This window comes from Zalophus californianus, chromosome 12, assembly GCF_009762305.2.
Source record: "Zalophus californianus isolate mZalCal1 chromosome 12, mZalCal1.pri.v2, whole genome shotgun sequence".
In the NCBI taxonomy this organism is placed as follows: domain Eukaryota; kingdom Metazoa; phylum Chordata; class Mammalia; order Carnivora; family Otariidae; genus Zalophus; species Zalophus californianus.
The window spans coordinates 99197786-99221327 of NC_045606.1; the positions used below are offsets into that span (position 1 = coordinate 99197786).

The following is a 23542-nucleotide window of genomic DNA, read 5'->3' on the forward strand; positions in this document are numbered from 1 at the left end:
GTAGTTACTGTTTCAATTTGACAGAGGAGAAACTGAGACCCGGGGTAATTTAAGTGACTTCCTTGGGATCCCAGCTTATGTGTGGCAGAGCCAAAATTTCAGTGAGTGTGGATGCACGTACACAAAACGTCGTAGAAGAAAGTTTGAAATTATTTCAGTGTTTGAAAGGTGGGAAATGACGTCTTTCAGGAAAACGTTGCATTATGGTGGAGTTGTGACACTTTGTATTCTCTTTTACATAGGTCTGCTTGATTTTTTGCATCTATCAGAAGAATTTGTTTCATAATTAAGTTCTTCAGACTTAAGGTCTGGATTTTTGGAGGTTTTTCCATGCATTTAAATTTTGCTTCTCTTTCTTTTATATGTGGGGCCTCAAAGGCATCTACCTTCCAGATGGCGATCCTGCTTCAGTACAACACGGAAGATGCTTACGCTGTGCAGCAGTTGACCGACAGCACTCAAATCAAAATGGTATCTTACCGCTTCTTGGTCTCTTGTATGTGTCACCTCGCTGTCTCCTTAGTCTTGTGAGCACTGCGGGGAGGGAGTGGGGAGAGGATGTGGGGGTCTTTGATTGGAAATAGCTACTTGCCTTATTAGGACTATAAATGGTGCACGTTTTTAAAAACTTCATTTTTAAACTCAGTGTAACCTACACCTGCGTGTGTACGTATGTGCACACACACGCGCACACACAAATGTGAGCGCAACATGCTTTCTCACATTCATTTAATCCGCTCTTAATCCTCTTTACAGCTAGGCTTTTCTTACTAAGCTCAAATGTCACTTAATTATCATGCTATTCTTCCTGTCATGTTCTTTATTGAGACCTATTTCACATACATAAATTTCACCATTTGTAAATAGTTCAGTGAGTTTTCACAAGGTTGTACAGCCGCCACCACCGTCCAATTCCAGAACATTTCCATCATTCCAGAAAGAAACCCATTAGCCTGGAGCAATAACTACCCTCTACTCCTCTCCTCAGCCCCTGACAACCATTAACTTTCTGTGTCTGTGCATTTGCCTGCTCTGGGCATTTTGTGTTAATGGTGTCATAGTATGTGCCTTTTCTGTCTGCCTTTCACTTGTATTTTCAAGGTTTCTCCATGTGATAGTGTATGGCTCTCTTTTATTCTGTTTTATGGCTGAAATACATTCCAGTGTTTGGATGGACCACGTTGTGCTTCTCCATTCATCAGTTGATGGACATTTGGGTTGTTTCCACATTTTAACTATTACAAATAGTGCTGCTGTGAACATTCGTGTGCAAGTTGTCGTATGAACGTATTTTCAGTTTTCTTAGGTATATACCTAGGTGTGAAATATCTGAGTCATGATGGATTTAACTCATTGAGGAACAGCCCAGCTGCCCCACAATGGCTGCATCCGTTCAGGGGCTCTCACCAGCCGTGTAGGAGGGTCCAGTTTCTCCACATCCTTGCAAACATTTGTCGTTCTTTTTTTTTTTTTTTTTTTTTAATTACAGCCATCCTAGTGGATATGAAACGATCCTTCATTGTAGTTCTGATTTGCATTTCCCTAACAACTGATGATGTTGAGTGTCTACTCAGGTTCTTATTGACCATTTATATATATATTCTTTAGAGAAATGTCTACTTGAATCCTCTGCCTGTGCCCATTTTTTATTTGGGCTTTTTTTGTTGTTGAGTAGTAAGAATTCTTTATATATTCTGTACATAGAGCCTGTTTTTCTTTCATTGCTTGTGGTTTTGTTGTCCTAAGGAACCATTGCCTGATTCAAGGTCAAAGATTTCTTTCCCTATTGATTGGTACTGCCTTGTTGAAAATCAGTTGGCCATAGGTGGATGGGTTTATTTGTGGATATCACTTCTTTTCCAGTAATCTGTATGTCTGTCTTTATGACCGTATCACATTATCTTGGTTGCTGTTTTGTAGTAAGTTTTGAAACTGAGACCTCCAGCTTTGTTCTTTTTCAAAATTGTGTTGGCTGTTCTGAGTCCCTTGCATTCCCATATGAATTTCAGAATTCGCTTGTCCGTTGTTAGAGGCTGCATCGAATCTGCGGATTGCTTGGGGTGGGGGTGGTAATCTTTGTCCTATCAGTAGTCAGTCTTCCAACTCATGACCATGAGCAGCTTTCCATTCACATACGTTGTCTTTCATTTCTCTGAATTGTGTTTCATAGTTTTACATCTACAAGTCTTGCACTTTGGTTAAATTTATTCCTAAGTATTGTGTTTGGTGCTTTTGTAAATGGAATTGTTTGTTTGTTACTAGATATGGCTGAACTCATTTTTTAATTTTTTTGAAGATTCTTTAGTGGTTTTTCTTATACACAGTCATGTCATCTGCAAGTACAGCTAGTTTTATTTCCTTTTCCTATTTGGATGCCTTTTATTTTTCTTGCCTGATTGTTTTGGCTAGAACTTCCGATACAGTGTTGACTAGAGATGGTACAAGTTGGCATCCTTGTCTTTTTCCTGATCTTAGGGGAAAGCTTCAGCTTGTTACTGTTAAGTATGATACTAGCTATAGGTTTTTCTTAGACTCTCTTTATTAAAGGAGTTCCCTTCTATTCTTGGTTTTTTTGTTGTTGTTTTTAGTGTTTTCATCATGACACTAAATTGAATTTGGTTAAACTGCTTCTCTGTTGAGATAAAAATGTGCTTTTAGTTTATTAACATGGTAGATTACAGTGATTGCTTTTCTTATGTTGCAACCTCGCATTCCTGGGGTAAACCCCACCTGGGCATGGGATATAATACTTTTTATATGCTGGTGGGCTTGGTTTGCTGGTATTTTCTTGAGGATTTTTACGTCTGCATTCACAGGAATATTGGTCTGTTGTTTTCTTGGGATGTTTTTGCCTGGTTTTGCTGTCAGGGTAATACTGGCCTCATTGAATGCCAGGAAAATCATTTATTGTTTGATCGTGCTTCAAGGTAGTCCAGAGTACATCTGCAAATTCTAATAACAAACTGGATTTGCCCCTTTGTTTGTAAGTCTTTCTCATTCCTCCTCACATCAGGAGGACTTGCATTGGGGGAGAGGCTCAGGCTGCCACAGGCTGTGGGGAGGGCGCTGCCCTTGGCACCTGCTCCGCAGAGCTGTCAGATCCATGGGTTTTCTCTGCACCCGTCTCAACTGGTCTGCAGCCGAGAGTAGCACTCCATGCGGGGAGGGTGCTCCCTCTCTGCTCCACACTCATTACTCTGTCAGATCTGGCTCAACGAGTGAGACCTCTGCCAGCGTCCTTCTAGATGCATCCGGCAGTGTCCCAGTCCTGCTCTGCGGGTCTGGCCTGGTCACTAGACCAGAGGCCTCTTGCTTTCGTGGCTTTAGGTTTGTGCCCTCAGACAAGAATGGGTTTCCTTAGAGGCAAGGGCAGGCCCGCTCTGTCCGTCTGGGTAGGAGGTGGGGATGGATGTGCATCCAGGGGACAAGGGGCAGATGGTACCGTCCCGTGTCATGGGATCCCAAAGCCGAAGGAGAGCTGGGAAGTGACCCACCACCCACGTTTACAGGCTAGGAAACAGCCAGAGGTGCCACATGGTGCTTAGCGTTCAGCAAAGGAAATCGACAGCGGGGTCACCTGCCACTGGGTCCGGTCATCTTTGGGAGCAGAGTGCTGGAGCCCTTGAACGTTACTTTTGTGGTGATCCATGTCCAAGTCCAAGACGAGCTGTCAGGCAGCTGAGGGGTGAAGAGGTTCCCGTAGGTTTAAGTGAGGAAATCAATGTGGTTTCAATATTTAAACCTGAGTCGTTGGTTTTTATTACTAGGTGGTCAAGGCCGGAAAGGGGTTGGCTTCACTTTCAAATGGGTGCTGGTGGCAGTAGTGAATTTAGGGGACCCCTTAAACACACCTCTTTTTTTCCCTGGGTACATTCTTCTGTTTGGGTGACTGCTGTGTTTCTGAGGAAAACGAATGATGGCATCGCATGTGGTTTGTATCACAAAGAGAAATGTATTTTTTTCTTTATCTTTTTCTCTTTAATTGCAGGACATTTTGGCACAAGTCCTACAGATTTTATTGAAGTCAAAGTTACTGGTATGTTTGTGCATTTTCTGTGTTAAGCTAGAACAGAGCCTTTTCCTGAGACCGTGTAGTAAAAGGTGTCTTTTTACAGGTCCTGGAAGACGAAAATGCCAATGTTGATGAGGTGGAATTGAAGCCAGATACCTTAATAAAATTATATCTCGGTTATAAAAAGTAAGGAAAATCTAAGGAGGTGGTCCTAGAGCACAGACGCCTGTCCGTGTGTCCGTTTCCCCCCCACCCCCATCTGCGCCGGGGCTGCAGGCGGAGGCCGGGCGCGGCGTGGGGCGGCCCCAGCACCCAGCCAGGGTTCCGTCTGAGGATCCTAGAGGTTCCTCCACTCGACTCCAGCTCAGGTTTTGGTGGTTTCTGCATTTGGCAGGAGGCTCCTTAAACGGCTCCGCGAGAAAGTTTGGACTTCTGTGTCCGAGTGACTTTATTTTATTTCATTTGCCCAAATTCGGGAGAGCAGAGGAAGGCGCTGAGTCTCCCGTGATGCACGTGTCCTGTCCCTGGCTGGGTGGGAGGCCACGTGCCCTCTGCCCTGGTCTTGGGGAGCGGGGGCTTCTTACAGAGTGAAAGCGGAAGGAAGCCTTCAGCGCCTGTCTTTGGAAACAACAGTGATCGGTTGGTTTCCTTCATGTCTTGACAGTAAGAAGTTAAGGGTTAACATCAACGTGCCGATGAAAACCGAACAGAAGCAGGAACAAGAAACCACACACAAAAATATTGAGGAAGACCGCAAACTGCTGATTCAGGTGACTCTGGGCCCGCGTCGGGTGGTGTCCCTCCCGGAGGTGGCCGATCAAAGCCGGGCTGTCATTGTGTGTGGGTCGGGGTGGCCGCCAGGCTGGCGACAGCTTCTGACTGGGGCAGGGAAACGGACAAGCCGGATACCGGGGGGTCACGGTGAGGCGGCCTCTGTGGCTCTGAGGACTGAGTGTTTCCTCGATTCTGAAGTGCTCTGCACTTGGGCGAAATCATGAGATCAGACCAAAACACACTGATGTTTCTTACGTTCGAGTTGAAACATCGTATCCTACTGTGCGCTTGTTAGCGTTTATGAAATCACGGTCCTCTGCGGAGGGGTAGCAGCCTGTTGGCTAGTGGTCCTGGGTTGTTGAAGGGCGGCTCTAACAGTGGGACATCCCGGTTTCCCCCCTTGGGTGGCGCAGGCGGCCATCGTGAGGATCATGAAGATGAGGAAGGTCCTCAAGCACCAGCAGCTGCTTGGAGAGGTTCTCACTCAGCTGTCCTCGAGATTCAAACCACGGGTCCCAGTAATTAAGGTACAGGAATCACCTAGCAGAAGCACGCCGTTTCTTACGTTAGAAGAGAAAAGGTGTAACAAAAACTAGATTGAAGGAACTCGGCTTATTCATACGTACCAGGTTTCTACAGAAGAAAATAGGCTTAATTTTTAAACCTTTTTATTGACCTCTACACCTACAGAGCCGTGCACAAATCCTAAGTGTTCGGTTTGCTGATTTTCCCAAAGTAAATACACTTGTACAGCCAAGACCCAAATCAAGAGGTTAGAAGGTGACCAGCATTCCAGAAGCTTCCCCCTTGCTGCCTCCTAGCCAGTAGCTCTGCTCCCGTAGAATCCCCTCCAGCCTGTCTGTAGCCCCCCAGGGCAGTGCTGCCTCCCTTGGAGCTCTGTGTAACCGGCCTCTAGAGAGTTCCCGCTCTGCTGTGTCCGCGGAGGATGTGCTTCTTGGCCCGTTTGGGGGGGATCGCCTGGGCCGTAGCTTGTCCGGGGCGTGTGCACCTTCGCTGCTGGATGGTCCTCTCCCCTGTGAGCCGACCGCAGCTCCGGGCGATGGCTACCTGCCTCGGGTCTAGTGGGTTGTTGGAAATAGAAACCCGGCGGCTCTCTCAGACCACGTGGCTAAACGGCAGCCGGTGCGGATCTCCCGAGGGCGGCAGCTGAGCAGTGACTCCCCGGCAGGCCGGAGGCCCCCTCTGCGCCCTGGGATCGCGTGTAGCCGGGAGCTGGCGGCTGGTGTGGCGCCTGGCCCACCAGTGGGTGGCGTGCGGGGAGGCCTGGAGGGACGCAGGCCCCTCTCAGCGGGGACGTTGACGAAATGGGCACTTTCCCATTCTGGAAAGCAAGGTCTTGGCTGCCCGGGAAGGAAAGCGGCATGCTGAAGGGGCGCAGGGGGTGAAGTCGCTCCCTGACTGAGCTCTCGGGGGTGGGGGGAGCATCCCTGCTGAGGTTGGCCGGCTCTGTTCTGATAACAAACGTGTTTTTCTTCCCCTTTCGCTACCTCTCCCTTTTTTAAAATAATGCCCAGAAATGCATTGACATTCTGATCGAGAAAGAATATTTGGAGCGAGTTGATGGTGAAAAGGACACCTACAGTTACTTGGCTTAACCCTTCTAGAAGGGTCTGACTGTGTGACCCGCAGCGAATAGTTCCTGGTGGAGAGAACAACTGAAGTTCATAGCAGCCAGCCTGCCACCATCTGGACCTCCCTTTTTAAAACTGAGACCGAGACTCCCATCAGCTGGTCTCAGATGTACATCAGAACTGCTCAGGATTGATACATTTCAAGTCTGTAAATATGGACACCAACGCCATTTAACCTAATTTAAGAACAGAGGGGACTCGAACCTCCCCTGCTGAGGGCTGCATGCTACTGCATTTAAATCAATACATTGGCTACGGGGTTAACCGCTGTCGCCCTTGGCGGCATTACAATGTTGGCAGCACTTTGAGAGCAAGGCTAATGGACCCACGTGTAATCTGCTATGAAAAACCATTTGTATAGTGTGTTTCATTTTTTAATGTGTGAAAATAAAGAAAATTAAAGGATTTCTGTACAAGTCGCATTTGGTTTTAAGTTTTACTAATTCCTACATGTAAGTAAAAGCTGTAATGATTGTGCAGATTTGTAATCCCATGTCTTCCTGTAGAAAAGGCTGCGTTCTTCAGACTGAAAATGTTTTTTACATCTTAAAACCGTAAGCCCCCTTGTCTCTCCCCACACGCTCCTGCGTCCCTCTGGGACTCGCTGGAACGCAGCTGCGTGTTGCTTCTCTTGGCCCGTTGGGAGGACTGGCCTCTCGTGGGAAGTGCCCCCTTTCCCGGGTGGGGGCCTCGAGGAGAGAGGAGGAGGCTTGGTGCCGGTTCCCTGCCTCTCCGCCGCCCTGTCCCCACGGCCACGGGCCCCCTGCGTGCTCACGCCCGCCTCTGCTTCTGACGGTGGTTCACACGCACGGGCGACGGTCCAGGATGGGCACGTCCACTCCTCCTGGTAAGACAGCCCCCCAGCCCTGGCCCGAGGACAGCGGCGAGCCCCCCAGCTCCCACTGCTGACGGGCCAGCAGCCGCGGGGGGTGGGCGGGGGTCGCAGGGGCCCGAGCTCCAAGCCGCGCTGCACAGGCTGGGCCCCGTGCTAGCGAGCCCCTTTCGCAGTCACCTGCCGGCCAGGGGGCAGAAGGAAACGGAGGTGGTGGCAGAGACTTTTGTCCGCGGCCCGGCTTCCTCCAGGGACGGGAGCCCCTGCACCTCCACCCGTGCCCGGCTCAGCGACACGTGGAAGACGCAGAAGTGCAGTTCCCCCCGTCTCTTGGAAGCTTCGGCACCTGCAGGTTTGCTTGAATCGGATAAAAGCAACGGTAATAGCGTTCGTGTCATGGCTTCTGGTGTCTGTAATGTGTCTTTTCCGGTTTGACAAAAATTCCCGCCGTAAACAGAAAGCAGGGGTGCCCGGGGCTCCCCATGCATGCTGGCCTTGCCCCCCCCCCCCACCTCCCTCTCCGCGCTTGTGTCCTTCTGTCGAAGGTGGGAGAGACTTCATGAGACCGGGCGGGGGTCTCGAAGCCGTCCCAGATGGAGAGGGGGCCCCGGGGTACACGGCAGAACCCGCAGCTGGCGAGCGGGTGAGTCAGGCGGCCCCCCCACGAGCTCACCCCGTCCCCGTCCCCCTCACGCTCGGGAAAGGACCACTGCGCGGGGGTAGAAAACTCCGTGCGTTTTGCCTTTGTTCCCCAAACTGCCCGCGCCTAGCAAGACGAGGTGCCTCCGAACGCCAGCCACGGAAACCGAGGTCCCACACGTGCCGATGAAGCGCGGTTGTCCCCCGAGGTCCCCGGGGCCTGCGGCGCGCAGTCTCTGCGCAGAGGCTAAGCCGGAGCGGGGAGAGCGGGTCGTCGGCTGACGGACCACCAGGCTCCAGGCTGTGGAGGCCGGGGCCTGAGGGGCCGGTTCCGCTCACCGAGGGGGGACACCTGCAGGGTGGGACCCCTCAGTCAGCGGTCTGTGAGGGTAACGGGTTCTCCGCGCGGGGCCGCTGTCAGACGGGCCTGTGTAGACAGGCTTTGTGGGAAAGCAGCCGGGAACACTACCGTTCGGGCCCAGTTGGCGCGGGTCAGGGGAGAACAGTAGGTAGAGGAACAAGGGGCGCCTGCAATTTAAAATATTTCTATTGACTGGCCTGTTTCCTTGCTGAACACTGGTATCTAATTTTCTTTTGAAAATTAGAATTTCTGCGATCCCTGAATTGAGTCCCCCCTTTTGATGAAGACTTTTTTTTTTCTTTTTTAAGAAATCAGAGTAACTTGGCTGGTTGGGTGACTTGCTTTTGTTCCCTGAACCTCACCTCATGCACCTGTCCAGTGGCGAACCAAACCAACTTGCCCTCACAGGTGAGTGTGGACGTTTCTTAAACCGCCTTCCTGGAGGGACAGGTCCCATCACAGGCTCTGCCCACCGGGTCTGCTGGACCACTTCTAACACCAGAAGCCAACATACCCCGCTCTTGAACCCTGTCCCAACCGCGGGCTGAGGTGTGTACGCATCTTAAGCTCTTTGCAGTAAAAGCCCAAAGCTCCTAAAATGATCAACAGAACACCGAACTTCTTTGAAGATGTTCACATCAGGACCCTTTCGTGATGACCTGTGTACATGTTTAAATTACAGAAGGTGTGAGTTCACACGCAGTTGTGGGGACAGGGGCAGTTGCCGCGCGTCCAGGCGGACTCGGAAGCCAGGACTTGGCGTCACTGAATGGCTACTGTGAAGGTTGGAGGTTGAATAAACCAAGAAAATATTGGAAGACAATTAGGCAGCTTCTAGATGGATGCTTATAGTTTGCATTTTTGTAAGAAACTTCTGATATAAAATAATGTTGCCAAGCAGAAGGTTAGTTCTCAGCTCAGATCTGCCTGTGGTTTGGTCTGTGAATGTTGAGACTGTCATTGCAGCCCTGGGTCACCTGCCTGTGGTTCTTTATGACCAGTGGCAGCACAGAAATGGGCCAACAGGGCAACCTGTCGTCAGGCTGTGGTCATCCATCCAAAATGAACAACATATAGGGTATTCCTAAACTATCGAAACGCATCCTTATCCTGATGAGGTAGGTACTTGACTCCTAAGATTCGTCCTCCTTAGCCCTAGATTTTCTCTGTTGGGAAATAAGCACCAGGCTCACACACAGACACCTCCCAGTGGAGGGGAAGGGGGGACACTCTATTTTTAAATTTAGCCTCCCCCCCCCCCCATTTTGGCTTTGTTAATTGGGTGTTTGAATACTTTGTATGCCAAGCTCTGTGGCCCACCCCTGCCGCTAGATCGAGAGCAGGCCGGGTCTGTTCAGGATGCTGTCACGTGCGAGTGGCTCGGAGAATCTGTGTTCACCGTGGATAGGACACTGGAGAGGTGCTCTTCAAATCCGGGTACAGAAAGCTTGCTGTGCGGTGCTCAAAATGACTGCTCTCCGTGAAAATTTGTACTTTGTCTGGAGGATGCATGTGGGTCTCTGGTGTCCTGAGCGAACAGGACCTCCGGGACTCGAGGACCTACCCCCAGCTGTTGACACCCCGGGATGGGCTGGGAGCAGCTCCGCATCCGGAGATCCTGTGGGGCAGGTCATCAGCTGCCTGAGAGTGAATAAATGGGCTGCACCCATGTCGAATGCCAAGGGCGGGACGTACCAGCGCGGGCGAGCCCCGTAGTTGCCCTCCGTGGGTCAGCAGCGGCCCGCTGAGCCTGTGGCGCCGTCTCGGAGCGGGAAAAGACAGCGGTCTGTCCCCATGTCCTGCAAAACCAAACACGGCCAAGAAGAGAAGAGCAGCACATACGAGATGGGCGTCCAAGGCCAGGTCTTCTCGTTGCCAAAGCGAAATGGCAATTAACCTTATTTTAGGACTGGTGTTGCTACCGTGGCTGCATCCGTGCAGTGGAGACCAGAGGCTTGTCCGTGTTTTAACTGGAAAGGTAGGTTTTAATTATACATTTCACAGTTAAATATTACCACGTTACGTAACCCCAGGCTGGTGACAGCTGTCAGTCCAGCCGTGACGCTTGAGTTGGGGTGGGGGTGGGGGGGGTCCTGAATCTTTTCTTCAAGAAAGAAAATGAGTTTGGTCCTGCCATGCCCTTCCGTATGTAGGAAAGGTCCCTGGACCTTTCGTGGAGTTTAGAGCTGTAGCCAGCTGGTCCGGCTGCGATTTTCCACGTGGAGAATGAGGCTCACAGGCTGCGTGGTCTGGGCCTTGGGGACCCGCCAGGCTTTGTCCCTGACGGGCAGCTTTCACTTCCTAACAAACAAACAGGCAATACTGGTGTTGACAAATTACCAATTATACACATAATGTAGGTTATACATATTCTGTGTTTGTTACTATTACATTACCTATGAACAACGAATGTGCCCAGTGGTACTTGAGATTCACAGAATGACAAAAAAGCCCAGGAGTTGAAGGTGAATGCTCTCCCACTAGAGCCGCGGTCCTAGAAATCGACAGATCTATACCAACAATGACCCAACAACAGGAGGAAGTTCAAGTATTCTTTATTCAAAGTTGAAAAATGTACCATACTGCATTATTGCAAAAATTCACTGGTACAAAACACTCTGCAGCTGGTGAGAAGGCAATAAAAAGTTGATTTTTAAACTCATTACTATAAATTATTCTTACAGTACTTTGCAAATTCAGAATTTCAAACTGCATTTTATTTCTCTAAATTGCCCACAGTACTCGAGGTTCCTGAAGCTAAGGCAGCTGTTCCAGAAAGGAGGAGGGGGAGGAGGAGGTAGCAGACGTCAAGGGATTTCCATTTCTCTCTCGATGCCCACGTACTTCAGGGCGTCAGCCTGGCTGTATCTGAAACGGCACGAGAAAGGAATGAGCCAGCACCCAGGCCAGGGGAGAGTTCACCGCGTCCGGCCTGCTTCAGATCGGGAGCCTGCCCCCGTCTCCGCAGCGCGCGTGCAGACACGCCCGCCTGCCGCTGGGCACTGGACAGGCCTGTTCGCACAACCCTTGCCCGGCTTTCTCCCCGGCCCTCCCCTCGGGCCCTGACACTGCTTCGGAGGCAGGTCCCCAGCACTGGGGAGGCCGACGTGGCCAGGACAATGACCCGGGCACGCGGGGGGAGGGCACAGAGCAGTCCAGCCAGCGGCCGCCGCGCACAGGGAAGCAATGACCTCCCCCTGCAGGAGGGGGGGGCTTCCTCGGCTCCGGTCAGGTTGGTCTCAAGCTCACCTGCCCCGGTGCGGCAGGTGCCATGAAGACCAGCTACACGTGGCCCCGTTCTTAAGTTTCTTAAGGGGACAACTAGTCAGCCACAGGATTTATTTGGCTACAAAGTCCTCTGCTTGCATCTAAATATACGTTCTTGTCAACTCAGCCCCCCGCCCCCCGACTACCCTGCCAGCCTGACGCCTGTGAGATCCGGTGGGGCCATGTGTCCTCAGCATCCTGACAGCAAACATGACTTTCCACAGGAAGGACCCAGATGCCGACCAGGTACGATATGAGCCAGCCATGTCTTGACCGTGAAAGTACTAAACGCTCAGGATGCCGTAAGTACCTAAGCAGTTAGAATACACCAACGCCCGAACCCCAGTGCAACCTGGAACCCGCGAGCACGCTGCGGAGCCGGACGGGACCGAAGGAAGCCGGGGCGGGCCGTCCCCTGCAGGCTCAAACGCGGGCTGCCTGCACTCCTTCCCCACCCGGGCAGACCTCACGTTGTTGCCTCGCAAATACTTCCCCCCCCCCCCCCCCCACACACACACACACCGAAGGTGTGCGGCAGCCCTGCCTCCAGCGAGTCTGTTGGTGCCATCTTTCCAACAGCATTTGCTCACTTTGTGTTTCTAGGTGAGATTTTGGTAATTCTCACAGTATTTCCAATGTTTCCATTATTATTACATGCGCTACGGTGATCTGTCATCGGTGACCGTGGATGTTACTACTGTGATTGTTGGGGGCGCACGAACCGCACCCACAGGTGGGGATGGAGGTGACGGAGAAACGTCATGCGCGTTGTGACTGCTCCACCGACCAGCTGTTCCCCCCCCCCCCCACGACCTCCCTAGTCCCAGGTTAATAACCCGACAGTGGCCTCTAGGTGTTCGAGGGAAAGGAAGAGTCGCAGGTCTCCCTTTAAATCAAAAACGAGAACCGATGAAGCCCAGGGAGGAAGGCATGTTGAAGAGCAAGATACGCCGGAAGCTAGACCTCTTCCCTCAGTGAGCCAAGTGGTCGGTGCAAAGGGAAAGGTCTCGCAGGAAATTAGAAGTGCTACTCCAAGGGCGCCCGGCTGGCTCGGTCGGAAGAGGGTGCGACCCTCGGTCTTGGAGTCGTGAGTTCGAGCCCCATGTTGGGTGTAGAAGACTGATAAAAACAAAAAATGCTACTTCAGCGAACGCACGAAGGGTAAGAAAGCGAAACAGCCTTACCGCTGGCCTGGGGACAGGGACAGTGGTCTGGACAGGAGCCCACACCGGCCACACATTCCCTTGAGCCAAAGCCTAATCCAGAGCAAGGCCCGACTCTCCTCCGGTCGAGGGCGGCCGGGAGGGGAGACCCGCGGAAGGAAACCTGACGCTGGCGGAGGCTGGCGCAGGAGGCTCCGGGAAAGACGCCGTCTCCGTAACACGGCAGAGCGCGGCGAAGCGGCCGGCTTTCCAGAAGGTCTAGCTAAGCCACGCGATGAAGGGGGCCGCGCTAAACACCAGATTTTCAGCGTAGACGGAGCAGCCTTCTCTGGGAAGAAGATGTCAGCCAGGACCTCCACAGCCGGAGAGGAGAAGGCAGCGCCCGGCTGCCAAGCCCCGAAGGACAGGCCGCCCTCTCGTGCGGGGCTAACGCGGCCGGTGACCTGAAGTTGAAGCCGGCGCTCGGGGACCGTCCTGAAACCCGTCGGGGGCTGAAGAACGAGGCTACGTCGGCTCCGCCTGTGCTCTAGAACCGGGACGACAAAGCGGCAGCGGGAGAGCAGAACGGGGAGCGCGGCCTGAAGCGGGGACCGACGTGCCGCAAGCTCAGGAGCAAACGGGCCCGGCCGAGCAGGTGCTGCTCCGGGACGAGCAAAGCACGGGGTTGCCCGAGTCCCCTCCCCGGGGCGGGGGGAGACGAAGAAGGAGCCAGCACAGGACAGCAGCTCGGCTGATGAGGCGGCGGCGGGGCCGGAGAGGACCGACTCCCATTCCGAAGGCAGCTGTCCTGGGGTGTGAAGGGCCCCCGGGCGGCCGCGGCCGCCGCGGAGAAAGCGCACGTGACGGGCGAGCCGTCGGGGCGGCGAACCGCACGGTGGTCTGAAGCAGCCTCCAGCGCCCAGCACCCGGAGGGCTCAGCGGCCGGCGGCGGCGCCCACACCCTCCACCCGCGGGAAGATTACCATTCACTTTAGTGCAGTGGTCGGGACCCGAACCCGCAATATCCAAGCTCTGCCTGCCTTTCAAGAAATAACCATTACTTGTGTAGTGGGAACCCTGCTACCAAGAAAGTACACCTACCTGCCCACCACTGGCCCTGACAAATAATGAGCAGAAGCAAAGCCCTCTAGGAATGGAGGATCCGACAAAGAGTGAAAAGACAGCCTTTGTCCACAGCTCAAAATTCAGGAACATAAGGCCCTCGGGTCACACCAGAAATACATCACCAACCTGTAATCGAAGAACAGCTCTTCACCGGTCTGGATGGCTCTCTTCGCGAAAATCCCTATCCGGTGGTCGCCGTTCACCATCATAACTGGGACGAGAAACACCGGCATGAGTCGCATGAAGACAGGCCCCAGCAGCGTGCGACCCGCACACACCAGCGTATGGCCCCGGCCCACTCCCGGCCAGCACTGGTCTGCAAGAGCTTCTCTTGGGAAGGCTGGCTCCATTAGCACCTACCTTTTGCATAGCAGTTTGGATTTACTGAATGATTCGCAAAACGGATTTTGTTACCCTTGCGGGTTGCATCCACCACAAAATCTAAAAAGAGAGAAAATAAGCGTAATCAAGTGAACCGCTTCAGGCCTACGTCTGTAAACGTGAAGTTATTCCAGTCCCACTGACGCTCCCGGCTCTCGTTCTTCAGGGTTTGCCTTTACAAAACACGGAATCGGGATTCCTAACTTCAAGAGTAAGCATTTCACGTTTAAAATTGTTTTTTCCACTCTCCTCTCTGTGGAACACGTTCACAGAAAGCCCTTCTGCTCCGTGTCCCAGCCAAGTTACTCTGAGGCTGGGGGTCAAGCACCCCCCCGCCACCAGCAGCAACACCTACTGCGACCAGATGTCCTCTAGCCGAGATCATCATCTAAAAACCCGCTTCCTTACTCTCACAGCCTTCAAGAACACCCAGGGAAGTCTGGGATAGGCTGCCCAATTCAGCGCTCCAGCCCCTTCCTCGGTCAGTTGGAGCACTCGTGACAGAGGCAGGGGGCCAAGCGGACCCCAGGCCCAGGTCGTCGGCAGCAAACCTGCAGCAAGCTCCAAGCCGTCTGGTCCAGCCTTGTGGGCTTGCGAACACACAGCCCGTCCCAAAGCCTGTGCCAAGACCTAAGGGGTCCCAGGCGCCCGTGAGGTGAAGATGGACCCCCTGCCTTCGCGTGCAGACGGGCAGCCAGCGGAAGGCTCCAGGATGGCCTCCAGGTCACACGTACCATTGTTCAAGTTGAACAGAAAGCTGCACATGTATTTATCATACACTTTCCCTCTTCTGTCTGCTTCATCTTGAGAAATAATCTAAAAAGGCAGAGGATAAGATTGTTTTGGATTAGGTGATCGAGACTGGCAGGCGCACACAAACAAGCTCCTCAGGAGAATCTGAGACCTTCATGAGGAACCCCAACCACAGTCCCTGCAGCTGGTCTCAGGCCGCGTGCTGGTGTTTCAGAACCGGGATCTTTTAAGGACTTCAACTCATTGAAATAGCATTTCCACATCAAAAGGATGCAGAAAGTGATTAACAAAAAGTCTTTTCACTGAAGAAAAAATACAAACTGGTTGGGTTAATTCCAAAATGAAGCCAGCCCAATGGTTTTTCCCTCACTCTACAACTAAAAAGGCGTATGATTAATACCACTGTCGTTTCTAGATCCTTATCAATTAGGCTGTGGACCAAGCAGGGCAGACTCTACAGCACAAAGCTCTTGTTCTCCGCCTTGTCCCCAGATGATAAATGCTACATGTGACAAGGACTGAAGCAGTCTACTTACCAAGCAAGCCAAACCCACAAGGAGAAGTTAAGTCCAAGCTGAAAAGGCTTTTTTTATTAATTCACTTCTAATCGAACCCAATAGACTCGTCCAATGACATCAACCCAAAACAAAGGAAAGTTACATACAGTCCCACACAAGATCAGGATACACTGAACTGCCTGAAACTGGTTACTCTTGCCTTACCTCTCCACAGTACTCCGAGATGAATTCGTTTTTCTGTACAGGATCCTTGATGAAAATCCCCCAGCCTGCCACATCAGATGGTGCCAGCAATAAATGCTAGAGAAGAAAGCGCACACAGTCGCATGGGCAAAGCGTGCTGACACGTTAACCGCAGGATGACCCGCCACCCGGCCTCAGCCCCGTTCGAAAGCAGCCATTCGACCAGACGCTGTCGGCAGGAGAGCCCTGAGCACCCGTGACCGAGGGGCCAGCCTCCCAGGTGTTGGAAAACCGTGGTTTCCTTTAAAGCACTATCTGACCCTACCGTTAAACAAATGAAACCCAGTTGGCAAAAAAGTATGTTATCTTCTGTTTCAGGAGAAGGTGTGTCAACATGAACAGTTTCTGAACAGAGAGGAGTTTATGGCATAAGGACAAGTATGGGGTGAGGGAGAAAGGAGATGGTGAGGACTGAGCAGGGGGGCCCTGGGGACTGTCCCAGGACCACGAGGACATGAGAACGAAATTAACAACCTAGAATAAGAAAACCACCTGACCCCTGAACCCTTCACAGCCAACACACAGCTGCTGCCAGGACCAGAGTTTCTGGTGGAGGGCACGACTGCCCCGCACACGATCTCAGTTACGTCCTGTGACGGCTCAGGAGCCCGAGATGTGCATATTGTCCGTGTGTCTGTGGTCCGCCCCCGCCCCCTCCGCCATGGGCAACACAGGCCGTGACCTCAGCAGCAGGGGGTTCAGGGCCAGAAGGCCCGGGTTCATGGTTTAGAGTCAGGATGACTAGTAAGCGGACACACACAGCACTTAGAAAGGATTATGTCACACAGGGCAGGCCCTGTTCTAACAGCTTGACATTTAGTAACTGAAGAAGAAACGCTGGGTCTACCCTAAAATCAGACACTGAGCTTCCCCTCAACGATGCTGGCAGGTTCTTCTGCTCGGTCATTGTCTTCCCAGGGCTCCAGTTACCGTCCCCTGCCTGCACCTCGCAGGCCGCAGCTCCGCGGCGGTCCCGGCTGTGCCCTCAAGGTCATTAAAGAAACGGCAAGGAAGTTTGCAAAAACCGGGTCTCTGTGTTCTGAAGGGAACACCATGTATTCACATGGAGACTAGAGAACAACTTCTATATACTAGAAAAATCCCTCTCCAGAACCTAATGCCATTCGGGGCTGCCTGTCAGAACTGGCTGGTCCAGCTTACACCAGCGGGGAGTGCCCCGTACACGACGGAAGACTGCCGGAGGGCCTATCAACGCCCCCAAACGCCGCTGTACCATCAGGAAGCCACTTGGCTTTCACTAACGGCAGCGGTGCACCGGCCACGGCCCCGGGGCGGGTGGGTACCTTCTTGGAGCCGCGCTGGATGCTGCAGTTCTTGCAGGACACGTTCTTGCTGTCCCAGTGATCGGCGGCGCCGCACGTGAGGCAGAGGTCGGGGTCGCACTCGCGCACGGCCAGGTAGCATGGACACTGCTTCGTGTTGCACTGAGCTTTGCAGCGGCAGCCGGGGAAGCGGTTCTGACCTTCAGAAGGAGGCTCCTTGTCACATGGAAACCTTGCGGAACCCTCACCACCGGTTCCCACAGGTCCCCCCACCCCGCCCAGACCAAGAGGAAACCCTTGACAGGACAGGAAGTGAGAGCTGTCACTACTGAGAACGATCACCACTGAGCTTTGGGCTTTCCATTCATTATTTGTTAGGTGGTACGTGTACTTAGAAGCTGTCCTATTTAGTCTAAGCCCTTACTTCACACCCATCTTATAAGAGCCCTAGTTCGTGACCCTTCTTAAGGGTCCACAGTTCTAGACACTTCCTTGCTTTCCAAGCTGCCTGTGCTGTCTCGTTCAACGTTTCCAGTCACCGTTACGCTGAATTCTGAGCCCAGCGCACTGATGATTTCCAGGAGCCAGAGGACCTGGGCAGCCATTTCTAGATGCCCTTTTACTCTGCGCCAACTCTACTATGATTTAATTTAACAATCCAATTCCGCCTAGCCTGCCCACAGACGCACTGGCCACTAGCACAGAGCCCGTTACGGCGCCCCATAAATCCTTGTAGGATAAATACATTTTCTAAAATCTTGTTTTGGCTTACTAGTTTAACCGCTGACCAAAAGTCTCTGTAATTCTCATGCAATTCATCAAAACAAAACAAATACTTACACTCTGAACTACATTGACAAAACTTTTCACAAAAATTTTGTGCTATCACACAAGGGCACGAACTGTCACAAGGCTGCCGTGGATGGTCACAGGGCTGGTAGTTGTAAACGTGGTTGGAGGAGCCATCTGCGTAAGGACAGATCCAGAGGCGATCAAACACGACGACCAAGAATATATTCTCCCCGTTTCACCTGGCATGCAGCAGGTCTTCCATGCTGTCCTTGTTTACAGAGTGATGGCAGATACTACCTCCCATTCCCCCACGTGCTTGGCGAGTCCCGAGCACTGTCCCCCCAATTCCAGAGGACTGACTGGAAGTGAATCAGCAGACATCCTCCGTCTCCAGGGGTTTAATGTACAGAAGTCAGTTATATCAGAATATCCCAAACACTAATCCAGTTACTATTCTTAAACAAATGAGTAGACATTTTTAAGTTAATTATGAAGTTGAACAGAAAGATGCTAACCCTTTTTCAGCTGTATCTTTCTGCAGTGTGCAGCCCACAACCTGCAAAACACAAAATATAAGTCATCTTTGTGAAGCTAGGGAGTACAGTCCCAGCACAAATCCAACGGAAGCTACTCAGACGGGTCAGCGTGTGCCCTGAACCAAATAGCGCTCGGAATCCAAGAACAGCTGACCCTTGAACAATGTGGGGCTTGGGGTGCAAACACCCCACACCACCCAAAATCTGCATGTAAGTTTCGACTCTCCAAAAACTCACCTGTGGACCAAGAGCCTTACTGGTAATTGATTAATAGCACAGATTTTCTATGTCATACAGATTATATACTGTGTCCTTACAATAAAGTAAGCTAGAGAGAAGAAAATATGGAGAAACTCTATTTACAGGACCGGAAAGCACATGGAGGTGGCCCCATGTCATCTGAGGGTCAGCTGTAACCACACGGGAGTACGGCCGCCTCCCCTCCAGTCTGGGCCCTCTGTGGCAGGCCATGTCTCCCAGGCTCACTGGGACGTGGATGAGCCTGCAGTAGTATCATTTCTAATTTCAGGCATCTGTAGTCGTTCCACTGAGCTGTACGATCAGAATTCAACCAAGAAACTCAGCTGCATCTACCAAAGCCTAAATTCCTACGGGAAAAACTAAGTTCGTTCTTCCAGTTCTAAATGAATTTAGTCCCACCTTTCATAAAGGGAACGTGAGCATGTGCAGTCGGAGCGTAGTCCTTTACCCCTTACCCAACTATGCTTCTCTCCCAAGACCACGGGGGCGGGAGGAAAGAGCAGCAGGCACGGCTTCGGGCTCTACACTTCCGAGGGCAGTCCGCCTGAAAACCCTCCCTGCGCTCCTCGCAGGCACGAGCCTCTGTGGAAGGTGACCTTCACCAGGCCGGAAGCAACCCCACACGTGGACAGAAATCAGGCTGCTAGACTAAAGCCAGCTCCGCGCCGTCAGCCGTCGAGATTCCTGCCCAGAGCCACGTCCTCGGTCCATCTCTGAGCAGGGGAGCCTTGCCTGCAGAAGCCACTAACTAGCTTTCCTTAACGAAAACGGAGCACTGGTGCCCGTCGCTTTTAGGACCCCCCACACCCCGAGTCAACTGCACGCTGCTGTGCTCTTAAAAGAGAAAAAGCTGAGCGAGCGTGTACGCCGACCTGACTCCAGGGCCCAGGTGGGGGGCGGTTGCCCCCCGCCACAGAAGCGCCTTGGTGACCCTCGGCCGGCCGCACACAGGCTTACCGGTGTTTCCTCTTCTTCTTCCTCGGCGGGGTGTCCACATCCTCTGCTGGGGCCGGAGCTATGATACTCGACTCTTTGACCCGAAACTCATACACCTGACAAGAGGCAGAGTCACAGGGCCCTGAGCGCCGTGCGTGAGACTTGCCAGCACCAGAAACCTCTCCATCTCAGCACAGGTGCTGCCGGGGGCCGGGGACACAGCGGGAAGCGCACGCTGACCCGACCCTCATGCGGGGAGCGCGGCCACCACCACGCTCTGGGCAAGAGGCGCAAGGCTAGCCTCACGTCTTCCTGGCTTGGTAGATCCACTGCCTGAAATATCTCAAGTCGGAAGGATCGTTTTCCTTCAGTTCCTGCTCAGTGAAAAACAACGAGATGAACAGGAGCTGGAGAACAGCCACGAACAGTCTTCTGTTTGGACAGTGACGACTTGGTTTCCCTCTATCTCAACTTCCTGAACAGTGTTTTATCAGATGTGCTTACCTGTCGACAAGTTTTGGTCCCGATGAGCCTGGCAATGGCACAGAAATTGTCATAATATGTGCCGATGAGGACCCTGAACATTGAGGCCTCAGCACCGCTCCACTCCACGTTCTCGGGAGGCTCAATGTTGGGCTTCATCTTTATTGGCGTTTGACACCGAGAATTCGCTTCTAGAAAACCAAAGTTAAGCACTGGTCAAGAAACGATGGACGACTGGAAAACAGTGTTAAGAAGTAAAACCACGGGGCCTGGGTGGTTCAGTCAGCTGAATGTCTGCCTTTCACTCAGGTCATGATCCCAGAATCCCGGGATCGAGCCCCGCGTCGGGCTCCCTGCTCAGTGGGGAGTCTGCTTGTCCCTCTGCCCCTCCCGTCCACTTGTGCGCTCTCTCGCTCTCTCTAATAAATGAATTAAAAAAAAAAAAGTAAAACTCAGGTTGTGCTTAAGAAAAAAGGAGTGAACCATCTCAAGAATAAACAATCAAGCCTCCCATGGAACACAAGGTTGGGCTGCCTTTAACACCATCTTCTAAAGTACAAGCTGAGGGGCGGCAGGCTGGCTCAGAGAAGCACGTGGCTCTTCATCTCAGGGTCTTGAATTCATGCCCCACATTGGGCGTAGGCCTACTTTAAAAAAATGTAAGTTGAGGGGATCTGCCACTGTTACTCATGGTTTAAGTCACAGGCCGAAAGGTTAAGGACAAGCCCAGCAGCAGAACACTGGTTGGGAGCGCCCGGGGGCTCTCCTACTCAGAACTGCCAGTGGATTAAAGCGAACAATGTCCTGTCCAAGAAGGACAGAGAAAGGACAGTGACCATCCCGCTTGACAACACGTGGGATCGTCAACCTTCCAACAATCAGGCGGGCAGGCCTCACGGGCGCGGGCAGAAATGCCGCTGCACACCGTCAGAGGTCTCTGCTCTCAGATTCGTCCCTACGCCCAGAGCTCGCCCCTGCAGGAGGTGCGCAGCCCAGCCCCGCCCCAGCCTCCGCCCCCGCCCCCGCCCCTCCACCCGCGGCTTACCCGAGGAGCTGGAGGTCTCGTCCTTTTTCTCCTCCTCCTCCTTATCGTTGTTCTCCCCGCCGGTCTCGGCCCCTGCTTCCCTGTCGCTGTCCGTGTCCTTGGACTCCAGCACGTTGATGGTGGGGGTGCTGGGCCGGCTGCTGTTGGTGGGGAGCCTGCCTCTCCTGCGGCCACCGGGCCGCTTCGGCGGGGTCTTGATCCGCTCCGCGGTGAGGGCGGCAGCGAACTCCTTTGCTCCCTCCTACGAAGTGAAAAACGCACACGTCAAGGCCCAGCTCCCCAAGGCGTTTTGTTAGATGAGAAAAAAAGGACCGCATAAAGCAAGTTAGTCAATAAATATGTCACAATACCCATTTTTACAAATCATCATTTCCGTATCTAGATGCTCTTGGTTTTCTATCTGCTTTTGATAGTTTACAACTTTCAGAAAGGTACATACACGTTCTCCTTGTGCTTACAGGGGGTGAAATTAGACAATTCTATGTGAGCTGGTGAACTATATAAAGTGACTGTAGTAAGTTACAACATAACATAAAAAATAAGTCTCTTTAAATATGAACTTTTACAAGAAGAATCATACCTAATGTGCATCCAGAGTCGTACTTTCCTATTTCAGGCTTCAAGATACCTCTCTCCGATAATATTTAAAGTACACAAGAAGAATATAAAACAGAGAAGCATGCCAGACTTCATCACTTCCTGCCTTACTATTAAAACATCCCATTTTTTTCCAGTGAGGGATGCACAGCCCCCAGAAGTCGTGAAAGGAGCTTGAGGAGCAAGGCTGTGAGCATTACATTCTGCATCAGCAAGTCCAATAATCCAGTCTTAGAGAGTATGAAACAACAGTAAGATCATGGATTATAGAGAGACCACAGAAACATCTTAGACGAGCCAAATAAAATTCTGCCTTTACAGAGTATTATAAAACAGTGCTCGAGAATTCCATTTTTAGTGGCAGTAAAAGGGAGAAGTTTGAGAGCAGCCAACAGTTTTACACTTCATTCTACAAAAACCAAATTGCTTAAAAATAGGATACCTTCTGCAGGTGCCATTCAATGAATCTTCTGTCCAAAATCCAACAGGCAATATATACCCATTTAGTTCCTAGGTAGGAGTGGCTTGGTTCAAAGAGGGGAAATGGTAAAAATAAGATAGTACCCGTAAAAAACAACTTTCCTACCTCATATTCTCCTAAACCCTTACCTTTTCTCCATCATTTAAAAAAACAAAACCTGTGGGACCGACCACCTGACTCAAACTACCATGGGGTCTAAGACTCGAGAAGGGCTAAGCTGAGGAAGGCTCACCGAACTGCTGGGGCTTAGGGGGCTACCTGTGCTTCTCACGCTCATAACGTGGTGGCAGGTGTAAGAGTCCTTGATCCTAAAGGCCTCAGAAGGCTGCTGAAGTGATTAACACAGATAGACAAAGAATAATACAAGATTCATGAAGGACTAGAATGTGCAGTACGTAGCGGCTAGGAAGGAACCCGCACGGGTGAGAATCTCTGCCTAGTATACAGCCAAGTACGGGAGCAACAGTACCACGCTGCCTTCAGAGACCTCGCCACAGTCCACCAGTAAGACTCCTCCAGTGCCCTCTGACCATGCAACGCTCGAGCTTACCAAGTGCTGGTAACACTGTGGTCCGCACGGTTTGTTGTCTAGAGCCGTCTCTGTGTTCTTCCGCTTGTAAGTATTGGGTGTTGCATGAAAAGCTGCAAAATAAACAAAGTATCCAAATATAACTATATTTACTTTTTCATTTCCACCGTTTCAATGGAAAAAGTCACTTAATACATTACAAACTTGCCAAAGTGTTATTTCCATGACAGAACTTTCCTTCAAGCTCTTACTGAAGCATCTCCACGTATTCTCGACTCTCCCCGGGAACAGTGCCGCTCCTCCCCACCAACCCCTAACCAGGGGGGAAACAGTAAATTCTGGAATAATTAGTGATTCCCTATTTTTCTCCTTACAAGTAAAACTGAGGCACATAACTCTAAAGTCTTGATTGTGAACATTTATTTAGTCTTTAATATTTCCATAGAAACAACTGATACGTCCCCTCTACTAGGAAATCAGATTTCCTATTTTTTACCAAAAGAATTCTAGCATCTACAATTTCTTGATTTCCAAGTGAAGTTCAACAATCGGCTTGCCAAAATGGAGAGGAACAGGACAGCACTTGTTAAATAACTAGTTTTTAAAAATAAAGAGGATGAGATGCCCGGGTGGCTCGGTCAGTTAAAGCAGCCGACTCTGGGTTTTGGCTCAGGTCATGATCTCAGGGTCTTAAGAGCGAGCCCCGCATCGGGCTCCCTGCTCAGCGGGGAGCCTGCTTCTCTCCCTCGCCCTCTGCCTTACCCCCTGCTTGTGCACGTTGTCTCTCTAAAATAAATCAATCTTTAAAAATAAAGAGGACAAGGGCACCTGGCTAGCTCAGTTGGAAGAGCATACAGCGCTTGAACACAGGGTCATGAGTTCGAACCCCATGTTAGGTGT

The 23542-nt window shown here is 51.6% G+C and overlaps 2 protein-coding genes across 18 annotated transcripts in view; one reads left to right on the top strand and one right to left on the bottom strand.

Annotated features, from left to right (window-relative positions):
* The window catches only part of CUL1 (cullin 1), a 102263-nt gene extending 95407 nt beyond the window's left edge, over positions 1–6856 (top strand). For all 5 annotated transcript variants that reach the window (XM_035723188.1, XM_035723189.1, XM_035723187.1 and 2 more), the window contains exons 17-22: positions 379–471; positions 3989–4036; positions 4116–4198; positions 4677–4782; positions 5200–5313; positions 6322–6856. In XM_035723188.1, coding sequence (XP_035579081.1) covers positions 379–471; positions 3989–4036; positions 4116–4198; positions 4677–4782; positions 5200–5313; positions 6322–6402 — 525 coding nt within the window. In that variant the 3' untranslated portion in view covers positions 6403–6856. The remainder of the gene's footprint in view (positions 1–378; positions 472–3988; positions 4037–4115; positions 4199–4676; positions 4783–5199; positions 5314–6321) is intronic.
* A 3952-nt stretch (positions 6857–10808) lies between these two features.
* EZH2 (enhancer of zeste 2 polycomb repressive complex 2 subunit) overlaps positions 10809–23542 on the bottom strand; it is a 65635-nt gene continuing 52901 nt past the window's right edge. For all 13 annotated transcript variants that reach the window (XM_027574006.2, XM_027574004.2, XM_027574002.2 and 10 more), the window contains 12 exons: positions 22664–22755; positions 21036–21276; positions 20012–20181; positions 19529–19623; positions 18290–18330; positions 17823–17948; positions 17004–17182; positions 15661–15756; positions 14920–15001; positions 14165–14245; positions 13931–14015; positions 10809–11138 (listed from right to left, as the gene is read on the bottom strand). In XM_027574006.2, coding sequence (XP_027429807.1) covers positions 11078–11138; positions 13931–14015; positions 14165–14245; positions 14920–15001; positions 15661–15756; positions 17004–17182; positions 17823–17948; positions 18290–18330; positions 19529–19623; positions 20012–20181; positions 21036–21276; positions 22664–22755 — 1349 coding nt within the window. In that variant the 3' untranslated portion in view covers positions 10809–11077. The remainder of the gene's footprint in view (positions 11139–13930; positions 14016–14164; positions 14246–14919; positions 15002–15660; positions 15757–17003; positions 17183–17822; positions 17949–18289; positions 18331–19528; positions 19624–20011; positions 20182–21035; positions 21277–22663; positions 22756–23542) is intronic.